Here is a 16579-nt window from a genome sequence, read left to right as displayed (position 1 = left end):
GATATATAGATGTATAGATAGATGATAGATAGATAGATAGAAGATAGATAGATAGATAGATAGATAGATAGATAGATAGATAGATGATAGCAAAACATTCAGCAGAAATTGCCTGGGGAAGCTTCTTTAAGGCAGCCAGCTGGAGCTCCCTATAAAGCCTCCAGGGAAGACCAGTGTATTCTTCCCTTGGGTGAGACTTCCAAGTAAAAACAGCAATGGAGATAACATCGTCAAGTTTGGGCACTCACCGCATCCACCAGAAACAGACTGGAGAATTTGAGGCAGTCACCTAGAGTTCCCAGTTGAGCTTTTTCTCCATAGCTGAGTATATTAGTTGCTTTCCTGTTGCTATGATAAAACACCATGACCAAGGCAACTTCTAGAAAAAAGAGTTTATTAGTCTTACACTTCCAGAGGGATAGGAATCCATCAAGGTGGGGAAGCATAGCAGGAGGCAGTTGGAGCAGAAAGCTGAGGGCTTGTATCTTCAAGCAGGCACAGGAAGCAGAGAGAGAGAAAGAGAACTCAAAAGACAGAAGTGGGAAAGCTAGATACACTCACAGCCCACCCTCTAGTGATGTGCTTCCTCAGGCACAGTCCCACCTCCTAAACCTCCACAAACAGTGTCACCAACTGGGGACCAAGTGTTCAAATACTTGGAGCCTATGGGGACATCCGTTTAATCAGCCACCCTGAGCTTCCCATGGCTGAACTTTCTGCTTCTTTTTCCCACTGTAGGCACCTTTCAATTGATTTTGTAAAATAATTTGCACATGTGTGCCTTTGCCCAAAGAGGCCAGAAGGGGGCATTGGATCTCTTGGGGCTGGAGCTCCAGGCGGTTGTGGGCTTCTGGAAGAACGACAAGCATTTTTTAACCACTGACCCCTTTCAGCCCGCATATGGGCACTTTTATATCATAAGATAAATAATGGTAACATCTACTGGAAATTGTTTGCTTTCTAGCTGTTCTCAAGGGCACAGTAATTTTACTCCTGGGCAGTTTTGTTTTCTTCTCCCTGCCACAGAAATAGGAGTGGATAGTTCATCCCCAGACAAGGGGTCTTACAGGATGCTTTGAGACAAACTTGCTTGGATCTGAAATATGGGAAGGTCCAATCCTGCTTCTAGAGTCGGTTCTCAGTGAAACCAAACAGCACATGACAGTTTACCAATATAATGTACATTATACCACACACATACCTACAGAACAGTTAGGATCTAGGAGTCACATATGAAAAGAACATAACATGCAATCTTTATTTTTTTGAGTCTAGGTTGCCTCAATTAATAGAATTTCCAGATGTATCTGTTTTCTTGCCAGCTTCATTTCTCTTAACAACTAAAAGTCCATTGTGTATTTGTACCACATTTCATTATCCATTTACTTGTTGATGGGTATCTCGGCTGATTTTTCCTAGATGTTTTAAATAGTGCAGCAGTAAACATGGTTATGTAAGTAGGACTTAAATTCTTTTGAGAATATGCCCAGGAATGCTCTAGCTGGATTATATGTTATCTTCCGGTTTTTAGGAAACATACTTGTGTGCGTGTGTGTGTGTTGCAGTGTTGTTGCACTAAATTTTCTTCCTTTTCCCTTGTTGGGAGGCTCCACGTGTGCCCTCCGAGATCCCAAGGCTCACAGACTAATAACTTGAGACATTTTTAGTTTGGGTTTTGCATGTTTTTTTATGGTGGAGAGGGAGGGATGACTTACAAACCATACAGCAATCCGCTTTCACACCCCACCTGCAGTCTCCAGGTCTGTAAATGCCCCATCTCCCTTCAAGGCCTGCAGGATGCCTCTACCATTCACCCCTGCTGCTGCACACACTTCTTTTTTCCCATTCCAATGTCAGGGCCAGGCTAACTCTGCCTCCCTAACTCCACTCCTCTTCCCAGGGTGCTCCTCATCTCGCCCCTAGCTGGCTTACACTTTTCGAAGGAATAAGTAATTTTCGGGCTACACTTGTCTTTGTATGTGCACATGGGTGCATGCTCATGTGCATGCAGCAGCCAGAGAAAAATGTCAGGTGCCCTATTCTATTCTGCCTTACTTCCTTGAGACAGGATTTCTTACTGAATCTGGCTCTAGGCTGGAGGCCAGCAAGCCCCTTAGAATCCTCTAGTTCCCTGGCTCTTATGTGGGTACTGAGTGTTTGACTTTAGGTGTTTAAGCTTGGATAGCAAGTGCTCTTAGCTGCTGAGCCATCTCCCCAGCCCCTATATTGGCTTCCATAAGAGCTACACCAATTCACACTCCCACCAGCAATGAATAAAGGCTCTTCTTTCCTCACTTCCTGACCACCATTTGTTCTTTACTTTCTAGATAACAGTCATTCTGACTGGGATGGAATGTCAGATTGATTTTTTCATTTACCTAATGGCTGAGGGTGCTAAACACTTTAAAAAATATTTCTGGCTATTTGTGTTTCTTCAGAACTGTGCCTTCAGTTTATTTGCCCATGTAGCGATTGGAAGATATTTTTCTTTGGGATGTGATTTTTGGAGTTCTTGTGCATTCTATTTAGCCCTGTCTGAAGTATAGCTGGTAAACGTTTCCTCCCATTCTCTAGGCTGTCTTTTCACTCGCCTGATCTTTTGCTTTGCTATGCAGAAGCATTTTTTTAGTTCTTTAAATTGTTTCTGTGCTTCTCAGAAAATGCTTGCCTGTGCCTATATGTTGACGTGTTTTCTGTGTTTTCCTCTAGCAGTTTTAGCATCTCAGGGTTTTTAATTAAGGTCTTTGTTCCATTTTTAATGGATATTTCTGCAAGGTGAGAGATAATCTAATTTCATTCGGTAAATGGGTATCCATTTGTGCCAGCACCATTTGATCATTTCCTGAATATACTGTCTTTTTTCCAGTGTACTTTTTAAAATTGTGTTTTAATTTATTGTGTGTGTGTGTGTGTGTGTGTGTGTGTGTGTGTGTGTGCAGTTTTTGTGGAGGTCAGAGGAGAACTGGGGAGTCAGTTCTTTCCTTTAACCATGTGGATCTCAGGACCAAACTCAGACCAACAAGCTTCAGCAGCAAGCACCTTATCCTACTGAGTCATTTCACTTCACTTGGCCCCAGTATGTGTTTTTGACACCTTTGTCAAAAATTAGGTGGCCATAGTTGTGTGGGTTCATTCTGGTTCCTCTATCCTGTTACATTTGCCTGAATATGTTCCCGTGCCAGTACCATGCTGTCTTTAACACCATTGCTCTGTTGTATAATTTGAGGTCAGATACTGTACTACCTCTAGCATTGCTTTTATTTTATTTTATTTGCTTAGTATTGTTTTGGCTACCTGAGGTCTTTTGTGCTTCAATGTGAATTTTCAGATTGTTTTTCTAGTTCTGCAAAGAATATCATTGGATATATTGTTACTGTTAGTCTAGCAATTTTTTCCTTTTTTATTGAACTTCTACCAATTTCATACAATATATTTTGATCATATTTAGATCCTCTCCCCTATTTGCACCCCCCTTACTACCCCTGACAACTACCATATACTCTAGTTTATGTGTGCGTGTGTGTGTGTATAAAGACCTTATAGAATCAGATTTGTGTCCCCAGATGTCCTTCAGTGTGGGTCCATACACTGGAGCCTGGTTAGCCTACCATGAGTCACACCCTTAAAAGAGCCTGACTCTACCCTTCCCAGCAGCCGTCAGTTTCCAGTCTTCCTTAGGTAGGGCTGGGGTTTTTTACCCATTTCCCCATGACTCTGCTGGGATTTTGTCTGGCTTGTGCTTATGCGGGACTTCTCGGTGCTGTCAGCATTGCTGTGAGTTCATATAAGTATCTGCCCAGCTGTCTGGAAAACCCTATTTCCTTGTGGTCATCTACCTCTTTTGGCTTTTACAATCTTTCTGCCCCCTCTTCTGCAATGATACCTGGGCCTTGGGAGACAGAAGTTTGATGTAGGTCTCCAATTCAGGAATAAGCACTGTGCAAACTCGTTCTCTGCATGCTGGTCAGCTGTGGTTCTCTGGGTTAATCACCATTTGCTGCATAAGGAAGCTTCTCTGGTAAGAGCTGACAGATGCAAAATCTATGGATATAGCAATAAGTCATTAGGAGTCACTTTATTACTATACATATTTAGCAGAATAATAGTATTAGGCCCTCCCCTATGGCCTGTGACCTGTCTTAGCACATGTTCCTAGGCCTGACATCAATGTCAGGTAGAAGAATATTACTAGATTTTTAAAACTGGAAATGACACTGAATTTGCAAACAACTCTTGGTACTACAGGCATTTTCACATATATTTTTAAATTTTGTGTTCTTCTAGATTTTGTTTCTTTTTTATTGAACTTCTACCAATTTCTTATATTTTGATTACATTTCGGGTCCTTCCCCTATTACAACCCCCTTCCTACCCCCTGCCAAATTTCATGTACTCTATCATATATTAAGGTCCAATGAGTCGTTTGTATCCCCAAACAGCCTTTGGTGTGCATCCATCCACTGGAGCCTGGTTAACCTCTCTAGCGTCACACCCTTAAGGAAAATCAACTCTCTCTCTCTCTCTCTCTCTCTCTCTCTCTCTCTCTCTCTCTGTGAGTGTGTGTGTGTGTGTAGTTATCAGTTGCCACCAATAGTTCCTCCGCTAAAACTGGAGCTTCTTACCCACTTCCATGCTAAGATTTTGTCTGGCTTGACCTTTCATGGGCCTGTGCATGCCATCAGCATTGCTGTGAATTCATATGAGTAAATTTCTCAGCTGTTTGGAAAACTCCATTTCCTTGTGGTCATCCACTCCCTCTGGCTGTTACAATCTTTCTATCCCCTCTTCTGCGATAGCCTCTGAGCCTTGGGTGGCACATTTGGACGTAAGGATCTTATTCATGGAAAAGCATTGTGCAGTCTCTTAGCCTCTGCACTTTGGCCAGCTGTGGCTTTCTAGAAAATCTCTAATTTTTTAATAAGCTCAGTTATGGCTATAAACTTTCCTTTTAGGGAAGTCATAGAGATTCTGGCAGTGTGTACTCTCATTTTCCTTTGATGCTAGGAATTTTTTAATTGCCTTCCTTATTTCTTCAAAAAGTATGTTGTTTGATTCCCAAGTCTTTGTGTAGTTTCTGAGGATTTTCTTGCTGTTGATTTGTAGGGTTTGGGGTTTTTTTGTTGTTGTTAGGGTTTTTTTGTTTTTTGTTTTTTTGTTTGTTTGTTTGTTTGTTCATTTGTTTGTTTGTTTGTTTTTCTCCCACAGTGGTAAGATAAGACACAAAGAATTGTTTCAATTTTTATATTTGTAAAGTTTTTGTGACATAATGTGATCAATTTTAAAGTAGGTTCTGTTGACCACTGAGAAGAATGTATATTCCTTATTTGTTGGATGGAACATTTTGTACATACTGCTAAAATGCAGTTGCTCTTTGGTTTAATTTAGTTTTGAAGTTTCTTTGCTGATTATTAGCTTGGAAGACCTATCTAAATATGAGGGTGGGACATTGATATCTCCACTGTTACTCTGTTGGGACCTGTGTGGGTACTTATATTCTTTTTTGCTTTATGAAATCCAGAGCCCCAGGTTCAGTGACAAAATATTTTGTCTCTTTGTCTAATTGTTGTCTATTCTTGATATTGTTCCCTTTATTAGTCTATAATTGTGCTCTTTATCTCTTTTGATTAGTTTTGAAGTTTACATTATTAGTCATAAGAATCATTACTCCAGCTCCTTGTTGCTTCTGCTTGATTCCTCTGTTGATTTCCATCCATTGACTCCTCATTTGGGGATATTTTTGTCAGCTGTTGTCTTTCTTAGAATGGCAGTTGGTTACTGTTTTTTTTTTTTTTAATCCAGTCACTCTGCATCTTTTAATTGGTGAAGACATCTGCAAGTAGTTATTACTGAGAGAAATTCACTATTTCCTATGATTTTGTCGGTGGTGGTTCTGGCTGGTAGATTAGTGGACTTTTTTTTTCTCTTCCTTTCCTGATTGTATTAGGGGTTTGTGGGTTTGTTGTGCTGGACATGATTGCTTCCTTCCCAGTTTTTGTTCTGTTGCTTTCATGGAATGTATTCTTTCCTGCATGTTTTTGTGTGAAAATGTCTTTTTTCTTTTTCTTCTGTATAATACTAAAGCGTTTTCTGCAATGCTGGCTTTATTGTCATGAATTGCCTTAATTTGTGCTTTTCTTTAAATGCGCTTACTTCTCCCATTTTAAGAGGTGATTTCGCTGTTTATAGAAATCTTTGTTGACAGTTACTTTCAGGGCTTGAAATGAATCATTCCGTGCTTTCCTGGCTTTTAGGATTGCTGACTGTTCTGATGTTGCTGTCTTCGTATGTGAGTTAGCATTTTTACCTTACAATTTTCAGCATTGTTTCTTGGCTTTTTTTAAAAAAAACATCTTGACTGTGATTGTTGTGTAGAGTTTCTTCTATGGTTATGTCTATTAGGGAATTGCTTGGGGTGTCCATTTCTTTCTCTGTGTTTGGGAAATCTGTTATAATTTTACTGAAAGCTTCTTCCACTGTCCCTGTTCTTGAATGCATCTCAGAATTATTGGAAGTTTTGGTTGTATTCATTAATTCTTTTCTTTATATAAAACTGGATGTATTATTATGTTGACCTTGTTCTTCTGTATCCCTAAAATTTGCTGTTCTGCTTGGTTTTGTTTCTTGATGATTCTTGCATGTGTGTGCCCAAGGCTGACATTGACTGTCTTCTCAGGTGCTCTCCACTTTATTTTTTGACATAGGGTCCTTCATTGAATCTGAAGCTCAGTGAGATTCAGCTAGGTTGGCTGTCCAGTGAGCTTCAGGTATCCGCTGTCTCTGTCCTCCCAGTGCTGGATTTCCACACACACACTGCTATGCCCAGCTTTTTACTAGGTGCCGCAAACACTTTGGTGCCCACGAAACCACCTCTCCAGCCCTTGATGATGCTTTCTTCTCTGTTTTTTCTTTGATTGATTGAGTCCATCATTTCTAGAATTGCTCTTTGGTTTCTGGTTTCTGGTCTCAATATCTTTGTTGAATATTTTTTTTCTCTGTTTTTTAATTTCTTCTCCAAGTTATAAATCTTTCATCCACTTTGATAATTTTCTTGTTAGGGTCCTAAATTGACTTTGATAATTTTCTTGTTTGGGTACATCTGCTTATTTAAGTGCTTAACAGGGTCTTTGCTCCTTTTTAAAAACACGATATTCTGAAATCCTTCTCCGACAGTTCAGAGGCTACTGTTTTTCCAACCCAGTCAGTCAGTTATTTCACTATCTTTGTTTTCCATCATTTGGGAGTTATGAGCCTAGGAAAGGTAGTTTTTTGTGTTTTATACTCAGTTCTTTTTAACACTTAATCTATTTCGAGGCATTTAAGAATTTTGCAAAGAACTGTAAACTGTTTTGCTCCCACAGCACCTTGTAATCTAACTTAGAGTGAATGATTTGACACTGTGAGTACAGAAGTAAATGCACATACTTTTTTCCTTCCTAAAACTCATGACTTGCTACTTTGGAATTTTCCATTTGATATAAACAGACTATAGTTGACCACAGGAAACCTTGGACAGCAAAATCATGGATAAGGTGTGGGTGCAGGGACTACCGTAGCTCTCCTTTTCAATTTTAAATGTTTATGATTTTGTTTTTTGTTTTTTACTTTAGTGGAATATCCTTCTTAACCCACCAAACATCCTTTTCTAAGGCTTTGCAGTGTGCTTCTTATATTATTTCAGCATAATGTCATGTAAATGACACATAATAGTTTCTATCTTTAGGAATAAAAGCTTCATCAAGGAAAAGGAAGTTTAGGTAACTGTTCATTAAAATAAGCATGTAAACCCTCCTCCATATTTTTCTATTAAGCTGCAAATTATCCCTTGACACCTAAAAATTCATCAGCGATTGTAGACCCTTTATTGACATCAAATTGTGATCATTTACAATCATTATACATTTTACTTTGAGGAAGTTAGTGCTTCAACGTATCTTCTCTCACCATTAATCAGTTAATGGGGATTTTCATCAGTATATATTAACAATATGGAATTTTCCTATAGCTTTCTGTACTCAGTGTATTGAGAACTTATCCATTACAGTGAAGGTTAGGAGACAACGGAATGTTTTTAGTGATGAGTTATAGATGAAGGGGTGTCCAGATTTGAGGGAAGAGAGGGTTAAAAGATGGCAAGCCATGATAGATGACAGTTGAATACAAGTTGCAAATCTTCTAAACTGATTTCAAATTTTAGCATTGACAGCCATTTATAAATGTCATTGTTATTTGTATGGATTCTTCTCTGGCTTACCTGTTACATTCTCTCTCCAACTGAGTGTAGTTTTTACCATTGTTGAATGTACCACATATTAGCCATTCCTCTACTGAATACAACTTCCTCCAAAGTTTACCAATTTACAAATAGAACTGTGGATGTTTTCAACTCTTTGAAGTTTTATTACTGGATCTGTGTAGTGAGTTTAGTTTTAAAAGAAACTTCCAGAATATCTTTTAAAGGAGAGTTTCTGTTGGTTCACATCCTTATCATCATTTGACATTGTCTTTTGGATCTGTATTCTAATAGGTATGTGGTGGTATCACTTTAGTTTCCAATTGTGTAATATGTGATAATTAGCATTTTTCATAGCCTTTGTTGCCGTGTTCATATGTGTAACTTTTGGTATGGTGTCTATTTAGGCGCTTTTGTCCAATTGTTTTGTTTCCGTATTATTGATTTGCTATAATTTTTATATTAATGGATGTTGAAAACTTAGCTGATATCACCAAAGAAGATAGACAAATGACAAATAAAGACAAGACAAGGTGTTCAAATCAAGGGGAAATTAAAATGAAAATCACAAGGAGAAACTACTGTATACCCCCAATAATACTGCAATGACAAGTGTTGGCAAGATATGGAGGAATTGGGACTAGCAAGATGACTCAGTGGGTAAAAGGACTTGCCAACCAAGTCTGATGACCTGAGTTCAGTCTCTGGATCTCATGATGAAAGGAGAAAACTGACCCCTGAAGGTTGTCCTCTGACGTCCACATGTGTGCCATCATCTGCACATGCCCACAGTCAAATACAGATAATACAGAGACAGTCAAATACACATAAATAAAGTGTGTGGAGGAGTTGGAATCTCCACAAATTTCCAGTCGAATATAAAATGTATGGCCACCATGGAGAATAACTCAGTAGATAAGTTTGACTCTTAAATGAAACGAAAAATGCTTTGTGCAAACACTGGTCTGTTTACTATGTTTATCAGCATATTTCATAATAGACATACTGTTTATAGTAGTCAATACCTAGAAACATACAACTGTCCATAAACTACTGGATAGATGAGCAGAATATAGTAGGTCTTCACAATGACTACCACTGTAATAAAAAAGCAAATCACTGATTAAAAAAAAAACTGTATGAGTGAAAGGTAAAAGCATAAAGCCAAATGAAAATGTTTATCAGCATATTTCATAATAGACATACTGTTTATAGTAGTCAATACCTAGAAACATACAACTGTCCATAAACTACTGGATAGATGAGCAGAATATAGTAGGTCTTCACAATGACTACCACTGTAATAAAAAAGCAAATCACTGATTAAAAAAAAAACTGTATGAGTGAAAGGTAAAAGCATAAAGCCAAATGAAAAAAGACAAGGCAGTTTTTATGACTCCTTTTATAATAAATTATGAAAAAGGCAAAATTATAAACATGGAAAACAGACCACTGGTTACCTGCAACTGATCATGAGAACAGAAACTGACTGCAAATGGCCACAGTGCTCTTTTAGGGTAGGGCATAACATGGTATCCTAGAACTGGATTGTAGTGGTAGTTGTACAATTGCTTGAATTTACTAAACCTCATTATTTGAATTTTACCCCTGATATGTGTGAATTTTATGATCTGTAGTTACCTCTTTACAATTATTATAAACAATAAAAAATATAACAATACATTGTATCTTTTTTCTTCCCCAGATGATTGTCTGCAAGAGATTTTCTGAAAAGCTGACAGAATTTCCACTGCTAGCCTCTTGGTACCAGAGGATTCAGGAGGTACCCAGAGTAAAAACAGCAGCATCCAAGTGTGGGATCCATTTCCTGTATTTGCCAGAATTACTGAGCACTTCTGATGAACAGCATCCTGACTTAAGTGAAGTGACAGCTGTAGAGGAACTAAATGATCCTTCATTTATAGGAGGACCAAGACCCACTATGACGAAGTTAATGGTGCTTAGCTTGTTTTATGGAAATTTCCTTTCAAAAATTCACTGTGGGCATTCTTTTCCAACTAGTAATCATTAACTGATATAATCTGCTGCAAATTTTATTTATAGCTATTCATACCCCCTTGTACAAGTGATATTTCTGTTAATCTGTTATTTAAAATGCAACACTGTAAATTGAAGATTTTTGATACTTTGTGCCTTTGGAGCCAATAAGTCAAATACTAACTTTAAAATAATATTTTTCTATGCCAGGCATGGTGGTACGTGCCTTGGGAAGCAGAGGCAGGTGAATCTCTGTGTGATTAAGGCCAGCCTGGTCCACATAGTGACTTCCAGGTGGGCTGGGACTAGGGACAGACCTTGTCCAAAAAAAAAAGTATTTTTCTTAAAACATTTAAAAAACATTCAGGTCATAGACCAACCTAGCATATTTGTTCAGGTGTATTATTTTAACCTGAATTTTTTGTTTTATAAAACTTTGATTTCAGCCTTTAAATGTGAGATGATGGTTTAAGAGTTAAAGAAATAGAAAAATTAATATCTCAACATACTTTTCAAGGTTTGTATACCTTAGGAAGTCAAGTTTTGTTCTCTACAAGTAGTATCTCCATATAGATATGTTTTAAAAAAGACCCTACAGTAGGAAAGAAATTGGAAATAAAGAATAGCAAAGCCTGAGTAAAGAAAATAGGAATGGGATCACTGATGTCAGAGAGATGGTTATCATTCTAGAAACAAATGGGTGATCTAGATTTCTAGATCTATCCCGAGCCCTGATAAAAGGATTGTTCTCTTTTTCTTTCTAAATAAGTTAGTTTTCATAATGGAAAATAATCTCATGAATAACTGCTATAAAAGAGTTAAAGGTTAATTCTCAGCAATTTTCATTTTAGTGAGAAACAGGGAGTGGGTAGGATGTCTTTACTATGATGCCCAGCCTGGCCTCACTCAGGTTCTAGTGGTTCTCCTGCTTCAGACTTTCTAGTGCTGGGACTTAAAGTTGTGTGTCACCACTTCTGGCTGCAAATTTCCTTTCAAATAGGTTATTCTAGAGATGATACTATCTGAACAGTGGTCATCTCTGTCATGGGATATGGACACATGGCAATTGGAGGGATATGAATCAGGTGTTTGCTCTGCCACTGTCTATAGCTAAAATAATAAATCCACAGCTTTTTCTTGGTTGGTTGGTTGGTTGGTTGGTTGGTTGGTTGGTTGGTTTGAGACAAAGTCTCATGTAACCCAGGCTGGCCTTGAATTTGTTTTATAGTTAACGCTGACTCTGAATTACTGAACCTTCTGCTTCCACATTGCAAGTGCTAGAATTAAAGCTATGTGCCAACGTGCCTGGCATTAAATGAAAATGAACAACTTCAAACAAAGGAAAGAACCTTGAAAGAAAGATTTAAAATACTAAAAAGTGCTTCTCCTTCTTTAAACTATTAGAATCTGGGACTGGACAGATAGTTCAGTGGTTAAGAGCACTGTGGTTTTATTTTGATGTCATAGTAATTTTGCTATTATTTTACACTGAGGTAATAAAAGAGTAAAATGAAAACACACAGAAATAAAAAGTTGCCTATAAATATGTTGGGTATAATAGAAAAGATTCACTCAAGGATAAAATGTTATCAAAATTAATTCACAGAGATCATACTGGCTCCTTTTGCTGATGACCAGGTTTCAATTCCCAGTACCCACATGCTGGGCTAACAACCATCCATAACTCCAGCTCCAAGGGACTCCAACTTCTGACCTCCATGGGCATTGCATGACATTGGTGCACTTATATACTTGCAGGCAATACACTCATATACTCATAAACTCATACACAAAATAAAAGAAAATAATAAAATAAAAAATAAAATTTAATAAAATATTAGAATCCATTTAGAGAAATTACCATCACTTAAGCTGATAGGAGTGCTGTGCTGAGGTATGAATTAAGTTGGTAGTTTTTTGGTACTGTAAATGTAGCTTATAGTTCATACAGGTGTTTTTTATGTATGTAAAGGCAGACTCATGGACATGTGGAAATGAATTTTGTATGATCTCTGAATTAATTTTGATAACATTTTATCCTTGAGTGAATCTTTTCTATTATACCCAACATATTTATAGGCAACTTTTTATTTCTGTGTGTTTTCATTTTACTCTTTTATTACCTCAGTGTAAAATAATAGCAAAATTACTATGACATCAAAATAAAACCACGCTTTTTTTGAGGGGGATAACTAAATATTTTGATACATATCTGTTTACTGTTAATTCCCTGTACCAGTGTAGAAAATAGAAATTTGGCATTTGAAAACAGAATGGGACTGTATTGATTTATTAATTTTTAAAAGTACTTCCTTTTCTAGGAAAAAGGCATTGAAGTGATGTTTTCTCCCCACCCTTCTCCTGCTTGGACCCTTGACTGGTACAGGCTTCCTGCAGCAGTTAGCCCAAGAGAAGGTGAGTTTGGAGATTTTTTTGTTTGTTTGTTTAAAGTTTTATTTACAATCTGGATACTCTCTTCAGAGCTATCTGTCCACTCTCTAATTCTCTCTTTGGCTATGTTTAATATTCTTATATTTAATAGCCATTTAATTGTCATTTTATTTTATTTTAATTTTTCTTTTTCTTTTTTTTAAAATTTCTTATTTTTATTTTATGTGTATGAGTGTATTGCCTGCATGTAGGTAAGTGCACCCGTGTCATGCAATGCCTCCAGAGGTCAGAAGAGGCTGCCAGATCCCTTGGGACTAGAGTTACAGACGGTTGTTAGCTGCATTGTGGGTGCTGGGATTCAAACCTGGGTCTTCTGCAAGAACAACCAGTGTTCTTAACCGCTGAGCCATCTCTCCAGCCCTATTTTATTTTATTTGGTCTTTTTGAGACAGGGTCTCCCTCTAGTGACAGCTAGCTTAGATTCGCTACGGAGACCAGACTGACTTCAGACTCACAGAGATCTGCCTGCCTCTGCTTCCCAAGAGCTGGATTAAAGTTGTGTGCCACCATCCTGGCAGCTTCTTTTTTTAAAATTAATTAATTAATTAATTAATTAATTTATTTATTTATTTATTTATTTATTTTACTTTAAAAGAAAAAAATTTATTGAAAATTTCACACATGCACATAAGGTGTTTGGATCAAATCCATGCCCATTCCCTCCCCTCCAACTCCTCCTATTTCTTGCCATCACTTTTTTCTGACAACTTCATGTACTCTTTCTTTCTTTTCTTTTTTTATGGGGCTTTTTGCTACTCTTAACATTCCCCCTCTGAAGATTCCCTAAAATTTTTTAGGGATTAGATAAAAGCTCCCAAATACTTTAGACATTTTTGGTCTTTGGAACACAGTAATTGTCATTTTTATGTGAGGAAATTTTATATTTCACTCAAATTTAATGTTTTCCGTGTTTTTCATCATTTATTTCATTGTTTTATCTCTTTGTGACATTTAAAAAAATAAATCTCTGATAATTTAGAATGTACAGGTGGCACAAATAATTTTAATGCCATTTATCATACTTAATAAAAATTAAGCAAACTCATTGATAATCTACTAGTCTATAACCCTTTACCCCCAACTGTTTAAACTCTTATTTTAAAGAAATATTCTTTTATTGCTTGATGTTTATTTGAATATATTTATTATTCTAAATTATATTTGGTTTGCTTTTAATAAATCTTTTCTTGATCATATTTCAGTTTTTATAATATTTATATTTGATACTTATTTCTAAAAGTTAAACCCATAGAGGTCTAATTCTGCTGTTTGTTTATCTGATGACTGTACTCCTGGTTACTTATTTCCTTGTAAATTTTATAATTTTACAGTATTAATTCAGTTTTATATTACTTCAACCCATGGACATCTGGGCAGGTTTGGGGTAAGGATAAATCCCACTGAGAGTTTCTGTTTCCTTATTTCAGGCATCTCAAAATGTAGAACATGGCCGTTATCATCAGCTTTTCAACTTCAGATTCTTTGTCTGTCCTTATTTACAGCCTAGACTTGAACAGATAAATTAGCTTTTATTGTCTTCCTTTGTTGTTGGATAAGACTTTTTATGCATCTCCTCAGGATTATAGGTTTCAGAGGCTTTTGCTTTTATGTTTTGATAGTAGATCCAACTCTGCCCTAAGGTTAAGGACTAGCTTCTCTTCTGTGTCTCACTGCTCAAATGCAAAAAGTACACTTACTAGAAAGTTCAAGGTTATCGTACCATTTTTCAGCTCTTCATCCAATTTTTAAAAGTATTTTAGGGGCTGGAGAGATGGCTCAGTGGTTAAGAGCACTGACTGCTCTTGCAGAGGACCCAGGTTCTATTCCCAGCACCCACATAGTGGCTACGAACCTTCCTTGACTCCAGTTCCAGGGGAATCCTATGCTGTCTTATGACCTACGTGGCATTGCACGACATGGGCGCACTCACATTGCAGGCAATACACTCATACACATAAAATAAAAATAATAAATAAAACACTTCTTTTAAAAGTATTTTATTATGTTTATTTTATGTGTATGAGTGTATTGCCATTAAGTGTAAGTGCACCTGTGTCATACAGTGCCTGTAGAGGTCAGAAGAGGGTGTTGGATCCCCTGGAACTGGAGTTTTGGAGAGTTGTTAGCCTCCATATGGATGGTGGGAGCCGAGTCTGGGTTCTCTGCAGGGCCTAGTGCCAGTGGTCTTAACCACTGAGCCATGTCTCCAGCCTTCTTCATCCATTTTAAAGACTGGGTTGTTTTTTTTTTTTTAACTTTCAGAAACTCAGTTAAACTTATAAAGGGTACTTGTTGAAATCTGAATGTAGTTTAAAATCCTTTTTTTGGTGAGAATATTTTAGGAAAGGTCAAAGACCTATTTCTTCAATCATTCTCCTGTTCTTAAGCTTTATTTTTGCTACAATTATTGATTTTCTTATGCTGTTTGAAATTGTTTGCCTTCTTTTCCACAATCTTCTCTACATAATACCTTTGTATCATGAATCATCTCTGCTTTTCAGTAATTTAGGATTCTTTTAAGAAATGCAAGAAGATTATGTTGAGGAATTAAGTTTTGTACTCCAAAGATATTTTATAAAAATTTAATTAATATTTTTCTTTCAGAAATTGAATCAAAGAATTATCACTAGTGAATATGTTAATATTAAATTTAAAAATAATATCTGGTTATTTTGATACTTGCTCTTGAATTCAGTTGCATGTAAATTTTGAGCAAGTTAAACTTGCATCATGCTAAATAAAAATAGTATCTTTTGACTACGTAGAGCACGTGCTTAGTATGTGCGAACTCCTGGACTCAATCCATAGCACCTAAAGAAATAAATATTAGACTTTCACTGATATTTATACTTATCAGAGTTTTCTAAATATCACATTTTGCTTTATCCATACTCAATTTTCTATAGAACCCAAATAATAGTTTCCCTTACTAATGTGAGTAGTCATTAGCATCAGCTGCCTTCTTAAGGTCACTTGACACTAAGGTTCATGCCCAGAAATTTTTCTTTTTATAAGATCATAGATTATGTTATACATTGTACCCCTCTAATTACCTGGTTTTCATAACACTATGACAGAGGAGATATAGCACCAAAGCGTCATGGCTTGCTCACATTGATGATTTCTTTAATAGTTTGTGGTCCTGTTGAAACTGAGACAGAACTGTGGGATTTTACATTTGATTTACAGTTCTGGCAGTTTCAAATATTGTGTGATGATGGTGCCTTTATTAAATGAAGTTATTATATAGGTATTTAGAAGACCGCTATCAAGGTTAAAGGTACATATGTTCTTGTAACTATCTTTTAGGAAAGGTTGCATTATAATATGAGTTTGGGGAGACTTGGTTCATTTGGAGTCTCAGAGACTGACTTATTCTATTAAATTCACTGCACTACGTCAAAATTTTGATGTGTATTGCAGGAATCATTCCATTTACTAGCAAAGGCTGTTTATCCTCATTCTAGAGTCAGTAGTGTTGGCCTCAAAGTATGACTTAAACATCCAAGAAGGTTAGTTCCACCGGTCTGGTACTTTTAATTATCATGTGCTATGTAGATAAGGGTTGGGTGAAAAAAACAAATATTCTCAGATAAACCTTGACTAGATATATATTTTGTTCCTTAAACTAGTTGACTAAACTATGACCATAGACATTTTTTTACATACTATAAATTTTTATTAAAAGGAAGTTTTCAAATGCTTAGTAATTCAAGGCATATTTTAAGATAATTGTGTAAGTTACATAATTAAAATTTATGACATCATAACTACTTAGATGAGTCATTTCCAAATATTTTATTACACATCTCACTATATATTTCATTAGATTAAAAGTAAGTATATTGTTAGGTAAAAGCACATTGAATATCATTTTATTTTTTATAGTATGTAAAAAAA

At 36.6% G+C, this 16579-nt stretch overlaps 1 protein-coding gene across 3 annotated transcripts in view; it reads left to right on the top strand.

Annotated features, from left to right (window-relative positions):
• Gstcd (glutathione S-transferase C-terminal domain containing) overlaps positions 1-16579 on the top strand; it is a 148011-nt gene that overhangs the window by 17545 nt on the left and 113887 nt on the right. For all 3 annotated transcript variants that reach the window (XR_003850800.1, XM_008841265.3, XM_008841266.3), the window contains exons 4-5: positions 9936-10187; positions 12550-12643. Coding sequence is in view for 2 of the 3 variants with exons in the window: in XM_008841265.3 (XP_008839487.1) it covers positions 9936-10187; positions 12550-12643 (346 nt within the window). In the remaining variant the exon portion in view is untranslated. The remainder of the gene's footprint in view (positions 1-9935; positions 10188-12549; positions 12644-16579) is intronic.

This window comes from Nannospalax galili, unplaced genomic scaffold (genome assembly GCF_000622305.1).
Source record: "Nannospalax galili isolate Female #2095 unplaced genomic scaffold, S.galili_v1.0 scaffold41, whole genome shotgun sequence".
In the NCBI taxonomy this organism is placed as follows: Eukaryota; Metazoa; Chordata; class Mammalia; order Rodentia; family Spalacidae; genus Nannospalax; species Nannospalax galili.
Note: the sequence above shows the minus strand (reverse complement) of the source record. Positions and strands in the feature narration are given on the sequence as shown.